The sequence below is a fragment of the Narcine bancroftii genome, chromosome 3, assembly GCF_036971445.1.
Source record: "Narcine bancroftii isolate sNarBan1 chromosome 3, sNarBan1.hap1, whole genome shotgun sequence".
Classification (NCBI taxonomy): Eukaryota; Metazoa; Chordata; class Chondrichthyes; order Torpediniformes; family Narcinidae; genus Narcine; species Narcine bancroftii.
Genome location: NC_091471.1, coordinates 361984419 through 362005726, shown reverse-complemented (window position 1 = coordinate 362005726; position 21308 = coordinate 361984419). Strand labels below are relative to the sequence as shown.

Genomic DNA, 21308 nt, shown 5'->3' with positions numbered 1-21308 from the left:
TCCAGTATAGACCTACCCAGTCCCCCAGTATAGACCTACCCAGTCCCCCAGTATAGGCCTACCCAGTCCCCCAGTATAGACCTACCCAATCCCCCAATATAGGCCTACCCAGTCCCCCAGTATAGACCTACCCAGTCCCCCAGTATAGACCTACCCAGTCCCCCAGTATAGACCTACCCAATCCCCCAATATAGGCCTACCCAGTCCCCCAGTATAGACCTACCCAATCCCCCAATATAGGCCTACCCAGTCCCCCAGTATACACCTACCCAGTCCCCCAGTATAGGCCTTCCCAGTCCCCCAGTATAGGCCAACCCAGCTCCATCAGATTATCCTCTGAAATATAGAAGTATACAGAACATGAATTTGTACTTTTTTAAGTTTGTGAATGCAATTCACCATATAAACCCAATGGATGTTACATCATATCATGGTCAGTATCCCAACAGAAATTCCTCAGGTAAACTTGCTTGGTTCTGGGGGAACAAACCTTCATAACAAATTTCAAATCGTTATTTTTATTAATTTCAAAATTTGACATTTACTGAACATCAACGCTCATTGAATATTTGTGAAAGATGAAAAGATAATTCAGAGTTTCACTTCAAACATTTTGTAGTTATTATTATTCTTGAAAATATGACAATTTCTTTGTTTGCCATGGAACACAGAAGAATTCAGCACAGGAGCAGACCCTTTGGCCCCCATGTCTGTGCTGAACATGATGTCCAAATCAAACTAAAACTCTGCTGCTTGCACTTGATGGACAGCCCTCTATCACTTTCATATTCATGTGTCGATATAAAAGCCTCTTCAATGCTACCAATGCATCTGCTTACCGCTACACCTGCCAGCCCATTCCAGGCACCTCTGTGTAAAATATTTACTCAGAACTTTTCCCTTTAAATTGCTCCACTTCACCCTAATCACATGTCCTCTGGTATGTGATATCTATCCTGGGGAAAAGATTCTAACCATCTGTCCTATCAATGTCCCTCATGATGTTATAAACCTATATCCGGTCTCGCCTCAGCCTCCTGTGATCCAGAGAAAATAACGCAAGTTTGTCTCCCCATGACTCACGCCATCTGAAGCAGGTAACATCCTGGTAATCCTCTTCTGTACCCTTTCCAAAGCCTTCACATTCTTCCTGTAATGGGGCAACAAGAATTACGCACAGTGTTCTAAGTGCAGATTAACCAAAGTTTTATCTGGGTACAGCATGACAAAGTAACTTTTATATTCAGTGTCTCCTTTCCCCCTCCCCCCCCCCCACCAATTAATCATACCATACGCCTTCTTTATCACTCTATCTACTTACATGGTCATTTTCATTGCGCTTTCGACCTGGATTCCAGATCGATCCTGCTGTTAACTGTGCATTCACCTTACATTTGACTTCCAAAAGGGCAACATCTCACACTTGTCAGGATTAAACTCCATCTGCCATTACTCTGCCTTTATCTGTAACTGGTATTTATCCTGTTATATTATTTCGTAACCCTCAGTGGTTTCATCCTTTTTTTCCATTCACATACCACCTTAAGTAATCCCTTACTAACCACAGAGCATCTAAAGCATCCTATGCCATAGGTGCTGTGTGGTTAGGGTTAGGGTAGTACAGTGAAACCTTGTTATCATGTGATCATTTGGGTCCAGAAAATAGCATTGTGGAGAAAGCAGGGTTGCGCTATATCGGGGTCACACTTAGACAGCGAGAACATCAGCAGTAGCATTTCAACCTGCCTCACCCAACCGAATCCCTGTCCTACCTGCACAACCTGGCCACACTCCATCTGAGTTATCTGGGCATCAACTCCCTGCAGGAGCAGAATCTTTGGCAACTGTACAAGCTGAGGGAGCTGGCCACGCTGAAAGAGAATGCACTGCCGTTGGCACGCAGCCTGTCCATGCTGTGCCTGGGCAACAACCCTGTGTGTTACGACTGCTGCCTGCACTGGCTGCTGCAGACCAGCCTGACTCTCTGCTTCGACCAGCGGCTGCCGGTGTGCACATCTCCTGCTGACCTGAGGGACAGCTGGGTGCCACTTCACCGCTCGCTGCCCTGCCAAAAGCCCCGGATCCAGGAGTGGGTCACATTATATCTGATTTCATATTAAATCAGGTCATGTTAAATTGGGGTTTCACTGTATGTGAGTGGAAAGAAAAGGTTGAGAACACTGCTCCTCACTGTCCACAACTCCAGCAGACTTTGTATCATCCGCAGATTTTTTCATCCGTCATTTATAAATATCACAAACAACAAGGGTTTCAATACTGATCCATGCTAAATTCTACTGGTCACAGGCCTCCAGAGTAACTGCCTTCTAACACTACCTTCTGTCTTCTGATCCAGCCAATTTCAAATGCAAACCATCAACCCACCATGGATCCCATACATCTGCACCTTCTGAATGAGCATGCCACGAGGGACCTTGTCAAATGCCTACTAAAGTCTATGTACACAACATCCACTGTCCCAACCTCATCAACCAGCTTTGTCACCTCTTATAAAAATTAAAACAAATTGGTAAAACCTGCCCCTCTCAAAACCATGTTGACTGTCCCTAATCTATGACTTTCCAAATGTGGATAAATCCTATCCCAAGGAATCCTTTCCAGTTGTTTCCCTGCCACTGATGTGAAGCTTGCTGGCCTATAATTTCCCAGTTAATCTTTTTCTCCTTCTTGAAGAAAGGTACAACATTAGCTACTCTTTATTTCTCTGTGACCTCTCCTGTTGTCAAGTCAAGTTCATTGGCATCTGATTGCACAAGTACAACCTAACGAAACAACATTCTCTAGACCTCGGTACAAAACGTGCAGACTCACAACCAGACATAACCCACATACAGACAAACAATACTTATGCAGGTCACGTATTCATATGTACAAATAAATATTGTTTTATCAATATGAGAGTCTTTGAGAGTTAGCGTGAGCAGTTTCTTTGGTCATTATTATTTTCACTGCCTGTGGGAATAAGCTGTTTCTCAGCCTCGTGGTTCTGGCTCTGATATTCCTGTATTTCTTTCCTGATGGGAGCAGCTGAAAGATGCTGTGTGCAATTTTGCGCGCCCTCTTCAGACAATGATCCATGACATCAATGAGGGGGTGGAGGGAGACTCCAGTGATCTTCTCTCCACTTTTATGGTCCTGTGGATTGTATCTCTGGGAAGTGTGCTTTGATGTGTGCCATCACCAAACGTTTGAAGCATTTCATAATGATACTAGTGAGAATGCAAAGATCTTTTATCAAGGCCACAGCAATCTCTTCATTTGCTTCTTTCAATAACCAAAGACGTATCCCATCAGGCCCATGAAATTTCTCCACTTTCTTGCTCCTCAAAAAATCCAACACTACCTTTCTCTTGATCTCCGAATGCCCGAACACATGAATATTTTCCAATCTATGCTCTATAGTACTGTCTATGTCCTTCTCTTTTTGCACCTTTTAAACTTTCTTTTAATTTCACGTTGTCTTTGTATTGCCCACTTATCTCATTGCACCTCCCATTTGATGCTCTCTCAAACAGGGGAACTTCAGGGTGAGAGAAAATTTCAGTCCATACACTTCTAATGTAAGGAATCTACTACCTCTTTTAACCATTTGTTGGAGGTGCTAAAATAACAACCATTACAAATCTGGGTTGTAGATCATTCAGCTATCCTTGAACAGACATATATCTGTGGCAGATTTCAAACTGTATGTGAGCAACTAATGAAAGGGAGTAAACAGTGAAACAAATTTGACATTAAGGGATGTTTCCAGCTCCAAAATAATGTCCAAACTAGTATCTGATGTGCTATCTTCATAGAGAAACAAAATGAGAAATTCAGTAAAACCTCTGGTATCCAGAATCTATGGGGATTATTTGATGCTGGGTGAGTGTATTTTCTGCTTGCTTGAGATTGCATGTTGTGTGATTGACAAAGTAAAATCAAGGCACCGCATTTTTAAACTTCCATATTTTTTACCAATTTATTTTTCTTGATTTTTTTTTTCTCTCTGGTTGCTTGAGACTGCCAGTTGCTTGAATTCCAGATAAAAGGAATTTTATTGTATGTGTATCCTGCAGGTCATATATGCCGTCTTTCATCATTTATGCATTGCAAACATGCAAATAATGCTGTAATTCTGTAGGTTTCAGTTTCATAACTATGCAAATCATCCAGTATTGTGTGTAAAGTAAAATCCCCAGGATTCAGCACCTACAGGAATTGCAGGTGCCGAATATGAGAATTTTCTGGTTGCCTGAGACCTCATTTTTACAATGGCTAATTAATATACCTGCATCGAGTCCACGCTGCTGAAGATCCAGCTGCGCTGGATGGGTCACGTCTCCAGAATGGAGGACCATCGCCTTCCCAAGATCGTGTTATATGGCGAGCTCTCCACTGGCCACTGTGACAGAGGTGCACCAAAGAAAAGGTACAAGGACTGCCTAAAGAAATCTCTTGGTGCCTGCCACATTGACCACCGCCAGTGGGCTGATAACGCCTCAAACCGTGCATCTTGGCGCCTCACAGTTTGGCGGGCAGCAACCTCCTTTGAAGAAGACCGCAGAGCCCACCTCACTGACAAAAGGCAAAGGAGGAAAAACCCAACACCCAACCCCAACCAACCAATTTTCCCCTGCAACCGCTGCAATCGTGTCTGCCTGTCCCGCATCGGACTTGTCAGCCACAAACGAGCCTGCAGCTGACGTGGACTTTTTACCCCCTCCATAAATCTTCGTCCGCGAAGCCAAGCCAAAGAAGAAAAAGATTAAGAATTAACAGTCTAAAAGACAAAAGAGTGCAAAATGTAAAGTAATTTGAAAAAAATCAGTATTGTCGTCCTTAATTAGGTAAAGTTCACTTTAATCAGGTAATTCTCGTAACTTAACAAAATGTAATTATAACTTCAAGCCCCCGGCCACTGGAGCTGTAACAGCATTGTGCTAACTGCTGCCCTGAACTACTATACTTACTGCTGCCGTCATAATTAACCCCCCCCCCTCCCCTTCCAACGAGTTAAATCTTTATTATTACTAGGCAGGGATAGGAAGGCACTTTGGGAGACTCATCCCAGCAGCGAGCGGCATCAGCCAGCTCTTCATCCTGGGCGCCGCCATTTTATTCAAACTCAACTTTATTGAAATTTTATTCAAATAGCTGCGACAGGTGGGACACGACCGGGGCGCGCCGCTGGCTGAATGTTTACTCCTATCTTAACCAAGGGGTTGCGCGTTTCTTCGGAGAACATTTACTTTTACAATTTTGAATTTAAATTTTTATTTATTCTATTTACTTTTATTTATTTACTTATTTCCTCAATTTTTTTTGCTGGATGATTGAATTCTGGATACTGGGGATTTTACTATATTTAAAAAGACAATATAAAATTGGAGTTTTTCTATAGTTGTTTTTGTAATAACAATGTGTTTATGTTGTTGATTCAATTTTGGTCTTATCTTATCATTTAAATAGCCGTCAGCTCCAGTTAGATTGTCTGAGATACACAGGAGATAGTCTTTGACCCCAGATTGTCTGAGTGCTTTTTATGGCGAGCAGTGAAAGAATAATAAACTGGGAAAAAAAATTGGATACAGGCTACATATGATATTCAGCCATTTCACCAAAAGTAATTAGCTCTATCAAATAATGTCTGCTCCGAGAAGTGAAACTGCAAAGATTACCCCTTTTGTATTCAATACAATCAGGACAGCTCGGATAGCTACAATGCTCAGCAAACTGTAGGTAATCCTATCATCTCACCTTTCCTTGTTTATTTCATCCTCTGAATTTTTAAGCAATTTCCATGGAATCACTGATTACCCCTTGAGCTCTGGGTCATATATATTCTGAAATGGTTTGAGGAGGTGTGAGATGGAGAAGTGGGTGGGTGGGTGGATGGGTGGATGAGTGAGATGGTAGAAGGCACCATTTAATGCCTTCCCAAGCATGTCGACAACGATGGAAGTATGTGTGAATTTTGTTCAGTCTTACAACAGAGAATGTAGCTCCTTAAATAGTTGCAGTAGTTGGACAGATTGTCTGTTGTACAGATAATTTGCAGAAGTTTGGTAATTTACGGAAATTGCACAAGAGTATCGGACGTCAGCCACAAACGAGCCTGCAGCTGACGTGGACATTTACCCCCTCTATAAATCTTCGTCCGCGAAGCCAAGCCAAGAAAAAAAAACATTTTCAGCACATAGAGATGAAAGAAGTGTGTGAACAGAAAGAATTTAGTCCTATTCATGCAAATAAATCTTTTTGATATAAAAAGATTTAGAATGGAATACAATTTTTGTCTCAAGAAGACACAATTAGTAGTTCAAAACATTACTTGTTGCACATTTCTCTGTTAATTAACGTCAGGGATCTACCTTAAAAGAACAATTGGTACTAACCCGCAGCACTCCTACAAATCCTATGGTAGCAGTTAGCAACAACTAGAAAGGGGTGTTTGGTTCGGTGCGGACTAGAAGGGCCTAATGGCCTGTTTCCGTGCTGTAATTGTTATGTTATATGTTATATGACAACAACGCTGTTACAGCGCCAGCAACCATGACCAGGGTAAAAATTCCGCGCTGTCTGTAAGGAGTTTGTACATTCTCCCTGTGTCTGCATGGGTTTTTTCTGGGTGCTTTGGTTTTCTCCCACCTTTCAAAAACGCAATTGGGTGTATTTGGGCAGCACGGACTCATGGTGTGAAGAGGCCTATTACCATGTTGTATGTCTAAATTTACATTTTAAGTTTAAATATAATAACATTTAAATTTCAGTCCATTCCCATCATTGAAATATCTGCAACATCAATTGTTGGAACAAGTTCCTTGGTTAATTGGCTCAACTGACTATCCTAATGGATTTGGTAGGGTACAAGAGCCATGACCTCTGCAGAGCTGGTGATCATATGGCAAAGGATACCTGCAGAGATTGTTCTGATCAAATTTTCATGCACTTGAGAACAATGTTTGAAGAAAGGTCATGACCTCTCAAGATACATCAATTATCTAACAGCTTCCCAATGATTTGGGGGTTTGGAGCCAAAGATCGAGGAAGTGTGACGTGAATGCCTCAAGTTTGGGTTAATCACTGGACAGGACAGGAGCAACTATGGAAGTTAAGGGGAAACAGGAAGTGGTGGCATCAGAAGAGGTGGCAGGATCCATGGATACGCGATGTCTGAAGGGACTCTCTTCTCCTTTTTCTCTTATTAATAGAGCCTCTTTATGTACCTTTACAAGGCAAACAAAGGAAAAGTTATTTTTCTGTATTTTGGTTCAAAGATTCCTTTTATTCTCACATTAAAAATGTAATTCCCATTATATGCTTCAACTTGATGCAGTCAGTGATGAACATGGTGAGAGGTTTCACGAGGACATTATAACCATGGAAAAGTGGTATCAGGCCACATGGAATCCATCAATGCTATATCACTAATGTTGGGCACTGACATGAGAGGCATCAGATGATGAGAAGAAACGAAAATCAGCATCAAAACATTTTTAGGTCAGTTCAACTAAAGCAAAGTGTCAGTATCATTTTGCCATTAAAATGCTAAATTCAATAAAAGTTATTTTAATGTTTCTCCAATTTCCTACATGATATAGCAAATCTGAAATTATCTTTGTGTTCAGCTTGAAGTTATTTATCATAATCCCCATTTTTCTTCCAGAAAGTGAACCTTTTGAAAAATTTTGTTGTCCAGTGTAATTTTAAAACAGTGATTTTTTTTTCCAAATAATCTCACTAATGGATCAGGCCAAAAAGGATGGACCCACTCCATGAACATCCTGCAAACTTATGAAGAAATTTCACCTTGAAAAATACTAAGGGAAAGGAGTTCATTTGAGTAAGAAAATTCTGATTTTTGCACCCAAAGGTGCTGGGAAAGTTGAAATCAATGGGCATGGAGGAAAATCATTCTGTGGATAGAGGGAAAGGTCATAAAAATGAGGATGAGTGTAGTGTGTAATGTCAGTTTTTCATATTTTGGTATCGTTAGTGTTCTATTGCATTGGGCTTAAAAACAGTTCAATATGATCAAACTTCTGGGCAGAGATTAGAACTAATCTTCATCTGTAAACTATTTTAGAAATAATCAATTGTTTTAAAAGGCCATTTGGCCCTTATAGTCTATCCCAAACTATTAATTTGACTAGCCCCACTGACCTCCACCCCAAACTTATCCCTCCATACCTCTCCCAACCATGTACCTGTCCAAATTTTTCTTAATTGTCAAAACTGAGTCTGCATTCACCAATTCCACTGGCAGCTCGTTCCACACTCCCACCACTCTCTGCATGAAGATGTTCCACCTAAGATTCCCTTCAAACCTTTCTCCCTTCCTCCTTTACCCATGTCCTCTACTTTTTATCTCATCTAACCTCAGTGGAAAAATCTTATAAACATTCACCATGACTTTTTACAAACATTCTGCAATTGAATGTATGGATGGTTTTAAACTTGTGGTCATGATATAAGCTCTGCTTTAACCATAGAATAATTGAAGTAGGAATATGATGACTATTTAAAATGATTGCTCATCATTCAGGTGCGAGCAAAATTTGCTCACCATGCTACAGTTTAACAATGATGTAGCTCTATAACTGAGATTAAACATTCAGAAATGTGGGAACAGTTTGGTTATCTCTGTTCCATTTATTTAAATTGGCTTCTACAAATGTGATTATGCTTTTCAGGATTGAAAATACAATATTGTTAAAACAGCGTGATTTTTATACTCACGCTACTTAAGCCAGAAGAATTCACCAATTCATACTGGGAAGCTACGAATTCACACAATTGTATGATGTTGCAAAAGGTTCTCATTGTCTAGCTTCCTTTGGTGGTTTCCATTGAAATTCTGACTAAAACCCACAGGATTAAAATTAATATAGAACCTTCCATCTTACTGCATTGTGATATACATTGTCACTGAGCAACCAGTTCTTATATAAATATCTTTGAGTGGCTGACACTCCCACTTTCCAAGCCTCTAAATGATCAATTTATCAAATTATTTTCCCATGTAGGTGACAATGGGCCATGGTCTGAGAAATGTGAGTTTTCTGGAAGTGTCGGTCCATTTGTAGGCACATGGCAGACACAGCAAGGTAACAAACTTCATGAAGAAGTTGTTTTTCCAGAGAAAAGTGTGGAAATTTTGTGTTAATTCAGGGATGCAGTTCCACTTTCAGACATGTCTTTGTTTTTCTTTGTACGTCAGTGTTTTGTACTTTGAAATTGCTAATTGGAAAGAGACATTGTTGAGCTTGTATGGGGCAGGGATTAGGTGTGGGTTGGTTTTAACTTCCTGCTATGATCAAAGTACGGGAATTTCTCATATCAATTTTTGTATGTCAGTGTGTTTGTTTGATAGAGCACATTTCCATTTGTTCCAGTTTGCTTACTTTTTGAGAAGTCGGGGGAATCATGACATGTTTGTAATAATTTGGAATCGTTTGTTGAAAGGGCCTTTAGAAACAGGAAGTTTGCTGCCTTTGCAGGTTCCAAGCACTCCCACTCCTGACATTGGTTACTTTGCAGCATGGTTGGCGTAACACCTTTACAGCGCCAGCAATTGGAGTTCGAATCCCATGCTGTCTAAAAGGAGCTTTTATGTTCTTTCCCATGGATGCACAGGTTTTCCCTGGGACCTCTGGTTCCTCCCACCATTCAAAAAGCACCAACTGAGGTTTAGGTTAATTGGATGTAAATTGGTGGGCACAGATTCATTGGCCAAAATGGCCTGTTACCATGCAGTGTGTTTAAGTTTAAAATTTAAAGCACACTCGGAAGAAAAGGGAAGATATTCCCACCAGAATGTTCAACAAGGTCTTGCTGGATGACAAAAGGAGTGGTAAAGACATGTAGGAATACTATTTTCTCTAGTGATGGAAGGAAGAAGGCTGGAAATAACTATGGGAGTAGAACTCCATCTCTCTGCTATAGATTCCTGGAGTCAATGGTGCAAGTAGTTTAATGCTCAGTATAGATGTGCAAGCTGGTACCTGCCTGATGTGAGTATTACTTTGACGCCTTCAACTTGTCATCTTAACTCTAGTTCAAAACATTACTCCCTCTTTCAGCATGGATGTTTCTTGACATTCTCATCAGTACAACCACTCACAATTATCCTTGTCTTTCCACAATGCCGTCAATCAATCCTCTGCTTCCATTTGATGATGCAACATGATATTACTCTCTTTATTCTGCCCTCCCAACAGCAAAGAAGAGCACAAAATATTAAAGCATGACAAAGAAACTGTGTGTATAATTATGAGCTTAAATTAAACACTTTGAAAATTCTAACATGTTTTTAACCACACCTCTTTACCCTTTCCAACAAGTTGTGCAGAAGAAGGACTTTGCTTCCTTTGGAACCATCACTCTTTCTGAGAGTGTACTGCCACACACCACCACAAATGCTCACCCCAATGGTGTCAGTCAGACACACACATTGCCTCACCCATCATAAATGAGTGATTAACAGACACAAAACTGACACTGGACACAACTTCTGCTTTGAGGTGATTTGTTGAGCTAGATGGAGATGTTGAACCAAGGGCTCCATTGGACAACAGGATTTTCTATAGCAGCAACAAAGAATGCTTGAGATGCTGGTACATGTGTGAGCTACATTGCTCACTGTGGTGAAGGGTATGGAGAAGACCATGACAAGCATGAATGGTAGGATATCGCAAGCCTTTACAATATGTATTGTGCACATTGAGTCTAACTGGTGGATTGGTGATTAAAAGTCTGAAGGAATCATGGGCATTTTGACCACAGAAGGAGGCACATCTAACTGTGTGTTAATGGAATGGAATCTTTTCAGATTGATTTGGGAAACCTTGAAGTACCAAATGATTACAAATCTGGTCAGAGCATTCTGACACCCTCAACCATGGTTAATCTGATCCCTTGGACCTCCCATGGATGGTGCAGCAGTTGAGGCCATTGTTTCACATTGCCACCAATCACGCTTCAGTCCTGGCCCCTTGTGTTATCTGTTGAAGGCTATTGAAATAAATGGAACCGTTCTTCCCAAAACGGTGCGGTAGGGTAGTCTGCCTCTAGTGTATGTGGATGGCCAGAGAATCAAATGGAATTAATGGGCATGTGAGGGGGAAGAGGGTACGGGGATATATGTGGGAGAAATGAGATAGCTCCAAGAACCTACACAACTCCATGCACTAAATGCCCTCCTTCCATGTCATAAGAAGGCCATTTCTCAGTTGGTAACTGAGAAATCCTTCAGCTATGTTCTGCAGAACCCCGCGATATCCCAATACATGGAAGTTGTGGCCTTTGTGACTGCTGCAGGTAGAGTGGGCCCAGCAGGCAGTCTTATTGACGAAGGTTGCAGAGACTAATTGTACTGAGGTACTTACCTTGGTGAGAAGACAGCCTCTGTCTGTTTCCCATCTTTACAGGGTGTGGCTTTCTCCAAACTGCTCCTATGTCATGAGCTACTGTACGTTTTACAGTTTTAGCATGGTGAGCAGTAGTTGGCTGTGAATTCAGGAGGCCCTGTGATGGCCCAGACAGCTCCTTTCATGGTTCTCACCATGTTGTTGCAAGAGCATTGCCAATTTTTACAGGTCTGCTAGTGACTTGTTAAATGCAGTCAGAAATGTGAGTGTCGAGCAACAAGATGAGCAGTAATTCTCCAGAGGTTTATCAGGAAATAATGAACACTATTTCCACCACCCTGAAGTTTGCTCTTCTGTAAGTAACATCGGCAAATGCCAGTAAACCTTTGCATCCTTAATTAAATCCTCTTGACAATTATCCCATTTAAATGACCAATCTGCCACTCCTGATGTGGTTTCCAAATCTTGCTGCTTAACGCTCTCAGGTTAAATCTGGATATCAACAGATTTGCATCACATTTCTAATCTGCCAATAATTTAGGTGGCTCAAATCCTTCCCCAACTCTCACATGATTCAGGTATCACCTTGTTTTTCTAGGAATAGGCACAGGTTCTCTGTACTCTTGAAATAATTGAATTTAATTTGTTTTGGCCCAGCTTCAGTAATATCTGATTCACCAAAAGAAAATCCCAAATTTAAAACTACCAGCTGTGGAATGCCTCTTTAAACGTATAGAGCTCCTTTTTCTGTACTTTATTTTCATCTCACTCCTAAGAGAATTGGCTCTAACTTTTAGGGTGTGTTCTCCATACGCTTTCACTTCGAGCTAGAATTGTTTGAAAGTACAGGCAACTTTCTAATGCCTTCTATGTATGCTTAGTAAATAGGTGCATACAATTGAACATTCATGTTTATTTTTATAGATACACTGTATATCATTGTTCCTTCATTATCAATGAGTCTGCTTCCTGGAACTCCCAACCCAGCTCTATCTATTGTGCAAAACGTCCAAGACCAGGAGAGTGGTTGCACCGATGGACCAAGAGCTTTAGCTCATTGAGAATTGGAGCAAACAGGAAAGATTTACAGTGCACTCAATTATATTTGAGACAATTATATTTTTCCTCTATTTGCCCCTGTGCTCCACAGTTTTAAATGTGTTAATCAAACAAATCACATGTAATTAAAGTCCACATTCCAGATCTTATTCAAGGTTATTTGTATACAGTTTGGTTTTGACCACGTAGAAATGACAGCTCTTTTTATAAGTAGTTTCCCCCATTTCCGAGCACCATAATATCTGGGACATTTGACAAGACAATGATCCCACACAAACTGCTAAAGCAACAAAGCAATTGTTCAAAGCTAAAAACTGGAAAATTCTTGAATGGCCAAGTCAGTCACTCGATCTAAATGCAATTGAACATGCCTTCCATATGCTGAAGAGAAGACTTAAGGAGCTGAAGATGGCTGCAGTCGAGGCCAGCAGAGCATCACCAGCAAAGATACTCAGCACCTGGTGATTTCTATGAATCACAGACTTCAAGCAGCCATTGTACCCAAGGGATATGCGACAAAGTACTAAACACGACTACAATGCCCCAAATATTATGGTGCCGGACTGTGCATGAAAAATGTAGAGCTCGTCGAAAGAACCAAAGACTTGTTGATCCAAACCAAGGCTTTTATTAGCAAAAGACCGAAGCTCTTCACAGGTGGCCGACCAGTCCGGAATGATCCGACCTGGCTAGGGACACAACCCTTTAAGGCCCAGACAATAGGTGTGGCTTAGCTCTCAGCCAATCGCTGTAAGCACAGTCTAGATACAGTAACTATATACACTATGTACATTGGTGATAGATCTGTACTATCACATTGGTCAAACCAAAATGTACACAAATGCCTTTTAATAAAATCTGGAATGTGCACTTCAATCACCAGAAATGTTTGATTACAAATTTAAAACTAAAGAACAATAAAGGAAATAAATGCCTTTCTCCCAAACATTATGGAAGGCACTGGAGCTTCAGCTCCCTTGACAAGGATTTCATTTCTATCATTTATTGACATGCTATACAACACAAAAGCAAGAAGACAATCAGGAAACACCCTATCTTAATTATTTGAAAATTGAATGCAGTATGTGCTTAGAATTAATCTTTACAGTTGACAGTAGATTGAAATTGTGTTCGGAATGCTCACCCAGTAATACCTGTTTGTCTGATTATTATATGACGCAATAGGGCTGTGACAGTGATTTAAGTGAGGATAATTTCTCGTTGATGTGTACCGTATATACTCATATAACAGTCAAATTTTGTGGATTAAATTTGAGGGTAAAATATAGAGATGACTATGATGTTCACACTACTTTTCAGCATAATTAAATACCTATGTTTTTTCAAGGCATTGAGAGTTCCGATAGGCAGGCAGCCAGCTGGGACCAGGTATTTTCCATGTTCAGGGTGTTGGGAGCTCAGATGGGTGGGTGTTAAGTCTGTGCTCGAGGCATGAAGAGCTTGGCTGGGCGGGCGAGTGGGCAGGACCAGGTGTTAAGTCTGCATTCAGGTGTCTGGAGTACTGGTAGGTGAAGAGTGGACGGTGTCTAAGTGAAAGTCCATGGTTAGGGCATTAGGAGCTCTGGTGCGTGGGCAGCTGGGGCCTAGTCGAGAGTCAATGGTTGAGGTGTTGGGAGCACCTATGGGTGGGTGACCGAGGCCTAGGTGAGAGACAAAGGTCAAGCTGTCGGAAACTCTGGTAGGTGGACAGCCGGGGGCTAGGTGAGAGGCATTAGGAGCTCTGGTGTGCGAGTGACCGGGGCCTAGGCGAGGGTCTGTGGTGGCGGCATCGGGAGCTCCGGTGGGTGGGTGGCCTGAGCCTAGGCGAGAGTCTGTAGTGGAGGCGTTGGGAATTCCTGTGGGCTTCCGGCTGAGGCCAAAAAATTTTTACATGGTTTCGACTTTTACACGAGTATATTCGATATGTCAGTATACCCAGGGAGCACCTAACTATGCAAATTGCTAAAATTGTAAACCAATTAATTGTACAGTTCCTTGGCAATGTTTCTAGTGGGAACAGGAAATAGTTGAGGAGCCAAACTACATATCTTCACTTTTCAATGTATAATCTTGGTAAATTTAGACATTGTTCATCTGTGGACTGTAACACTGACCATAAAAGTGTAATAATTTTTGTTTCTGATTTAGGAGGTAGTTCAGCTAAAAAAACTACATGGGAAGGTGGCCATCGAACTCCAGCAATAGTGTATTGGCCAGGCAAAATCCCGAGTAACACAACAAGCAGCTTATTACTTAGGTAGGAATATTCATGACTACTACATGGTTGCACTGACATGATGCCGAATCAGGTGATCCAAAATGTTTTTCAATCCAAATACTGTTCACTATATTTGATATATTAGTAACTTTTATTGGTCCTTTCCCTGCACAAGTAATGATTATATGTTGTAGTTAAATTATTATTTAATACATATGTTGTTTAAGTTGTCAACTATTTAAATAGTAGCACGAGCAAGTGGCTTCAGAAGAGAGGAGTGGAATGCTAGCAAAGAAATCAAACCAGCCACTTGCTTGTAATCATTCCAGGATATCTGTTTAGTTTATATGTTGTTGATGTGAGAGTTCTTTGAAATTTGAACTCTCTTTTACATTTGTATTTGTCTACCGATTCACTCTAGATTCATTCCTGCAGTAGAGATAAGGTAGCGTGTCCTTTTATCTCTTGGATCTAAGATTAAATACATTCTTGATTAAAGATTTAGTTCAACATAAAAGATTTATTAAACTTAAATGTGAAAAAAGTGCTGAATACTTTGATCAAGGACATCATTGTTTCCCTCGTAATTTTTTTCAAAATTATTATCAAAATTCTGTTTGTAAACTTAGAAAATTGTACATGTAACCCTAAAAATATTCAACTTTTACAGCACCTTAGATATATTTTCCACTCTGATTTCGCTAGCAAGAACAAGCCTACCTCCAAACAGACGCTATGACAGTTTGGATATAACAAAGGTGTTATTTGGCCAATCACACAGTGGTCATGAGGTAAAATGTATTATTTTAATATTATCCAGAATAAAGGCAAATAAAGAGATCTTCATAGGTGCATTTTATCACAACCAAAAACATTTCACATCAAATAAATTACTTTTGGAGTTTTGTTCTGTGTGTAAATGGAGGCAGCCAATTTACATAAAGTTAAATTTTGAATGACATGTTTTTGGTAAACACTTTTACTACACTGTCAAGGAAAACCCCTATATTACAAATAATTTAGATCTGTGAGCCATCAGACAAGGCTCTCATGCCCTGAATTCACTATCCCGTCTGCAACCTCTTCCAATAACTCAACACTTCATTTTGTTAACCAACCTTAAAATCCAAATTTTTTCTTACTTTTAATATCTTCTTTAGAATCCATAGATGGCAAAACTCATCTTTTGTTCCCAACATGAGATAATTAAGACAATGTTGGCAATGTGCATACTTTGTTCACCTGGTTCCGTCGACATTCAAAGATAGATTTCTCCACCATTATTCAATTTATCTTTGATTGGGTTGCTTCATTGATGGATTTCATGTTTGAAAGGCAAATTGTACATAGTGTGTAATTTGATTCAGCAGGCTAATGGGGACACCAATACCCCTCAGCATAAAACCCTGGAAAAGGTGGTGGACACAGCCCAGGACATCACAGGCAAGACTTTCTCACTATCGAGAACATCTACAGGAAACATTGCTGCTGGAGAGAAGCACCAATTTTCAAACATCCACATCACCCAACACACACTCTGTTCTCGCTGCTACCATCAGGAAAGAGGTGTAGGTACCACAAGACTCGCACCACCAGGTTCAGGAACAGCTGCTCCCCTTCCACTCCACCATCAGACTCCTCAACAACAAACTCAGTCAGGGACTCATTTACGGATTCTGAATTTTGATCTTTATTGATTTATTTTTCTCTTTGTCGTGCAATCAGCTTGTTTACATTTCTTTATTTGTTTACATGTATACATTGTGTACTGTTTTTTTTTCTCTACCAATAAGTGGTAATTATGCTTCGTCCACAGGGAAAAGAATCTCAGGGTGGTATGTGATGTCTTGTGTGTATTCTGACAATATATCTGAATCTGAAATCATTGTTTATTTCTCCTGATTTTTATTGGCATTGACTTGGGGTTTCAGGCAGAAATTTATTGGGTAATTCAGATGTTCAGTTTAATTTGTAATGGCTGAATATTAGGGGTAGCAGCAATACAAAGGATGGCAGCAGGCCTAACCCTAAACCAAAGTACAGATCAAACCTGAAAATGAAACCATAATGAAGCCACAATCTGGTTGCCTAATCTCTTGCATGCACAAATTAACATTTCTTTATATCACCTCTCATAATTTACTCTTATTCCATTGCTCCACAGCTTCCTTTTCCTTTTTTTGCCTCCTTCTTGTGGCATTTCCTCAGATTGGAGAGAAACTTGCTTTTAGTTTGGTTTTATGGCTTCTGAAGTAGCTGAAAAGGCCACTGCAGGAACTGTGGACCCTTCCGTAGAGAGGGTGTGGGGCTGGGTGCACCCTCTCTGCCACTTGCGCAGAAATTCCGTTTGCTCCTAGAGTATTGACTTAAGGTTCTCAATACCATTTCAAACATCCCTCCACTTTGAGCAGTCACAGGTCAGAGGTTCCTGGGAGTCAGTAAAGTGAATATATCCTTGAATCTCTACATCTGTCCATTTGGTAATCTCTTGCTGTGGCAGAGCTTAGACTTCAATGCCCAATTTGGGAGTCTAGTGTTCGACTACCCAAAGTAGCCCCACCATTCTTGATGCTATTATTTCCCTAAAGGTGACATTTTTTTAGTGGTGGAATATCTGCGGCTGCTAACATGAACTAGGTCGCCAAACATCACCTGTGGATGTTCAGTGCAATGCTCCTCAATTAATATTCCAACTAAGAAGGGCATTTTTCATTTAGTCTTTTCCAGTATTTGATTAACCATTCAATTAACTGTCCTGTTTGAATATATTACAACAGCCACATATGTATTCCTCATGTTCCTTGTGAGTGAACTACACAGTAAACAGACCTTGCAGGTTAGTTTACTTTAGCAAATCTATCTTGCCTGGTAATCATTTTGAGTTGCAATGTCCTTATTTGTGCTGTTTTGTGATACACATATCGTACAAGCCTTACAGATCAAGGGCAACAGAACCAGAAATGGGTGGCACGGTTGGCATAGCGGTTAGCGGAGTGCCTTTACAACACCAGCGATCGAGACTGGGGTTTGAATCCCATACTGTCTGTAAGAAGATTGTACGTTCTCCCCGTGTCTGCGTGGGTTTTCCCTGGGGCTCTGGTTTACTCCCACCGTTCGAAATGTGGGTTAATTGGGTGTAAATTGGGCAGCAGGGACTCCTGTTACCATGCTGTATGTTTTTTAAAAAAATTCTATTTAGACATCTAATAATATTAATTTCAGGCTCCCAGACATACCATCTGTGAAAACTGTCAAAAAACCTTCATCTGTTTGTTATTTTCACTGGCATTCCTAAACACTGACAAGAAAGAACAAATTAATTATATTATTAATATTGCTAAAATTGTAAATTAAAAATAAAATAAACTCAAAGAGAGTAGACCGGTTAAGTAACATTTACAAATACTCAAATTCATTAACTTAAAAAGATTATCTGAAGCATTCCTATCAGGATCATTCAATCAAATGAGTTGCTGAGCCTATGCCAGGTGTAAGCTGACAGAGGTTTGTTGGTCAGCTTTCTCAGTAGAATGTACACAAAACTCTCAAAAGGTTTGCTTCTTGAAAAGAAAATTAGGGATTATGGTAGACAACCTCAAGACAAACAATAATTCCAGATTTGCTGTATCACGTAAGAAGTTGGAGAAATATTAAACTAATTTTTATTGAATTCAGCATTTTAATGGCATAATGATACTGACACTTGGCTTTAGTTCAACTGACCTAAAAATGTTTTGATGCTGATTTTCATTTGTTCTCATCGTCTAGTGCCTCTCGTGTCAGTGTCCAACAATAGTCGGCCAGCATTGATGGATTCCAGTTGCCTTGGTCGCAATGTCCTGGTGAAACCTTTCACCATGTTCTTCAATGACTGCACTAAGATTAGCAGGGAAGATGTCCAAGTGCGAATACGGAAAATGAATTTTGTTTGCTTGAAGTAGACTTAAAATTTGACAGGAAATCACAAAAATAGGTTATATCTAAAAAAAAGGGCAATTAATAGGAAAATATTAAGGTGATTTTCGTGATCAACAGCCCAAAATCCATAAAATATATCTTCAAAATCTCCAGTGTAATTAAAACAAAGGTGGATACATCTGGCTATCCACATCTTGTTTTATGTGCATAAAAACATAGTATTAATTATTCATTGTGCACAGTTTTACCAGGAGTTGAGTTGCTTAAGTCAGATATCAGGGTAGAAATATTTCAGTGGAAATTGAGCCTTGTTGTCCTGTTTTGTCATTTTGTTTAGATTTTGAGGTTCATTACCCACTCCAAAGACCAATACACATACAGTAATTGGCCATACCAGATGTATATTTATTTATGGGGAGATAGAATGCAGAAGTTCAAAGTTGTGTTCCTTTGGAGAAAATTACATATCATTTAAGAAATAAATGAGCTATCTTTTTACAAATTTGGAGCCTGTATATGCAAAGCTTAGGCATAAATATGTAAAATTGTACTTCCGGCCTCTTAAGACCTGTGTTAATCTTCTTCCCTAAAATGGTTGTACAATCATTATAGGGATCCAAACGAGCGAAGCAACCCTTCGTGCAATCCAGGAAACTACTTTTCTCTCTTTTCTGTATTTAATATAATTATATATTACATTTACCTTTTTCTTTTTGTATAGCTTTAGAGTGGGAGGAGGGGTATAAGGAGGGAGAGAGGGGAGGGTAAAGGAGGGGTAAAACCAGCATATAATCATTGCAACTTTAAATTTAATCCATATTTGTTTATTTAAAAGTTTATTAATGCTCTTCTCCGTCCGGTTCGAAAGTGCTCTGTCCTTCTGATCAAAGCTAAGGCCAAATCCCACCCGGCGACTAGCACCATTGAACCCAAAAAAAAACCATTTATTAATTACATGTATGGAAATTTTTAAATATTCAAAGAAAGTAACTGGCTATACCTTCCAATGTATTTGCATGCATTATTCTGATGGGACACAATGGAACAAGGAGATGTTGCACAGTATAGAGTCTTGCTGACTGAAGAGGCTGCCCCCCCCTCCCCCACCTGCACAGCCTTCCCAGCCAGTGAGGTCCTGCTTTACTGTTCAGGAGGGTGGTCTATTAACAAAAGCTCTAGCGAATTGAGTGATCAATTCTTATAATGTTCAGTTTATGCTGACCTTTCCTTTCAAAACAAGTTCTACAATCAATAAGACTATGTGATACATGTGCTTCAAATAGACAAGACCAATTGCAAGTGATTGACTAAGAATGAATGAGCTTCAGATAGAATATTTTGCCTGCATTGAAATACTTCATGTCGGGATCTGGAAATTGAAACATATTGTGGCTGCATTGTGGTCTGGTTGTCCCACTCATTAGCCCAGGTGCACCAACTCAGCCTGCATTACCTTTAGCGGAAACTATCCACCGGTGCAAGGGCCAAAAGAATCTGCCGGGATGAGTTCAATGTAGGGCACAGTGTCACAGTGGAGGCTCTTTTGGATTGAAAGAAGGCTGTAGAAAGATGGACAAAGGTTAATGAAAAATTCCCATTTGTAGTACATAGTTGTCTCCAATCACTCTCCTACTCTGACTCCCAACTTTCTGCACCCCATCACTCTTCCTTTCTGTCATCTTTTGCCTCTTCTCAGTCCACCAATCACCTTCTCTCTCTCTTTCTCACTCTTCCAGCAGGCCACTGCATGATATACTTCAATCTAAGTTTACACTGTGGTAGGACTTAGAGAGGGTAGTACAGTATACAAAGTGCATCTTTCCCAGATGAAACCAAACCACTATCCGTCTACATATGTGTATGCCTCATTTCTAACCCCAGCATCCCTTTATATCTTCCTTACCTTCCCTCGCCAAATAAGCAGGAAATTATCAGGTTGATCTTGAAATTAAAACTTTGCCTTCATTTCTATTATATCGTCTACTATTTCTGGTTGCCATAATTTTAGTGGTGGTGCTGTAGGCTCTGGCCAAGGCTGCTATGGAAACGAGATAGATGTTCCACTTAAGAAAAGGTGGTGTGATGGCACAATCAGAATTACAATGTAATAGTGTTGCAGGAGATAAGCATTCATAGCCCTTTACCCTGCTGCAGGAAGCCTTAGGCTAGAAGAGACCAAGATAAGTTCATAAAAGCCAGGAGATGTAAGAGTGATTACCTAAGATCCATAAAGGAGTGTTTAGGTTTGTGGAGTTTGGTATGTCCTTGAAAACCTTGGCAAACCTCTATATATGTGTAGTGGAATGTATGTTGCCCGAATGCATCACAGCCATTAATGGGACACCGGTATCTCTGAGCGCAAAGCCCTGCAAAAGGTAATAGACACATCCCTGTATATCTCTCCCCATGATTGAGAAAATCTACATGGAACACTGCCGTCAGAGAGCAGCAGCAATCATCAGGGATCTACACCACCCATGACATGTTCTATTCTCGCTGCTGCCATTAGGAAAGAGGACTAGGTGCCACAAGACACACCACCAGGTTCAGGAACAGCTGCCACCCCTTCACCATCAGACTCCTCAACAACAGACTCATTCAGAGACCCTTATTTGGTGATTATTCATTAACTCCCTATTTATTGTTCTGTATTTCTACAGTTTGGATACATTTCTTTCTTTTGGATACAGTTGCCATTTACTGGTAATTAGGCATTCGGCCTGGTGCTCAGGAAAAATAAT

At 40.3% G+C, this 21308-nt stretch overlaps 1 protein-coding gene across 6 annotated transcripts in view; it reads left to right on the top strand.

The window, feature by feature from the left end:
• arsg (arylsulfatase G) overlaps positions 1-21308 on the top strand; it is a 139351-nt gene that overhangs the window by 109506 nt on the left and 8537 nt on the right. For all 6 annotated transcript variants that reach the window (XM_069930076.1, XM_069930071.1, XM_069930074.1 and 3 more), the window contains 3 exons: positions 9030-9110; positions 14580-14688; positions 15320-15440. In XM_069930076.1, coding sequence (XP_069786177.1) covers positions 9030-9110; positions 14580-14688; positions 15320-15440 — 311 coding nt within the window. The remainder of the gene's footprint in view (positions 1-9029; positions 9111-14579; positions 14689-15319; positions 15441-21308) is intronic.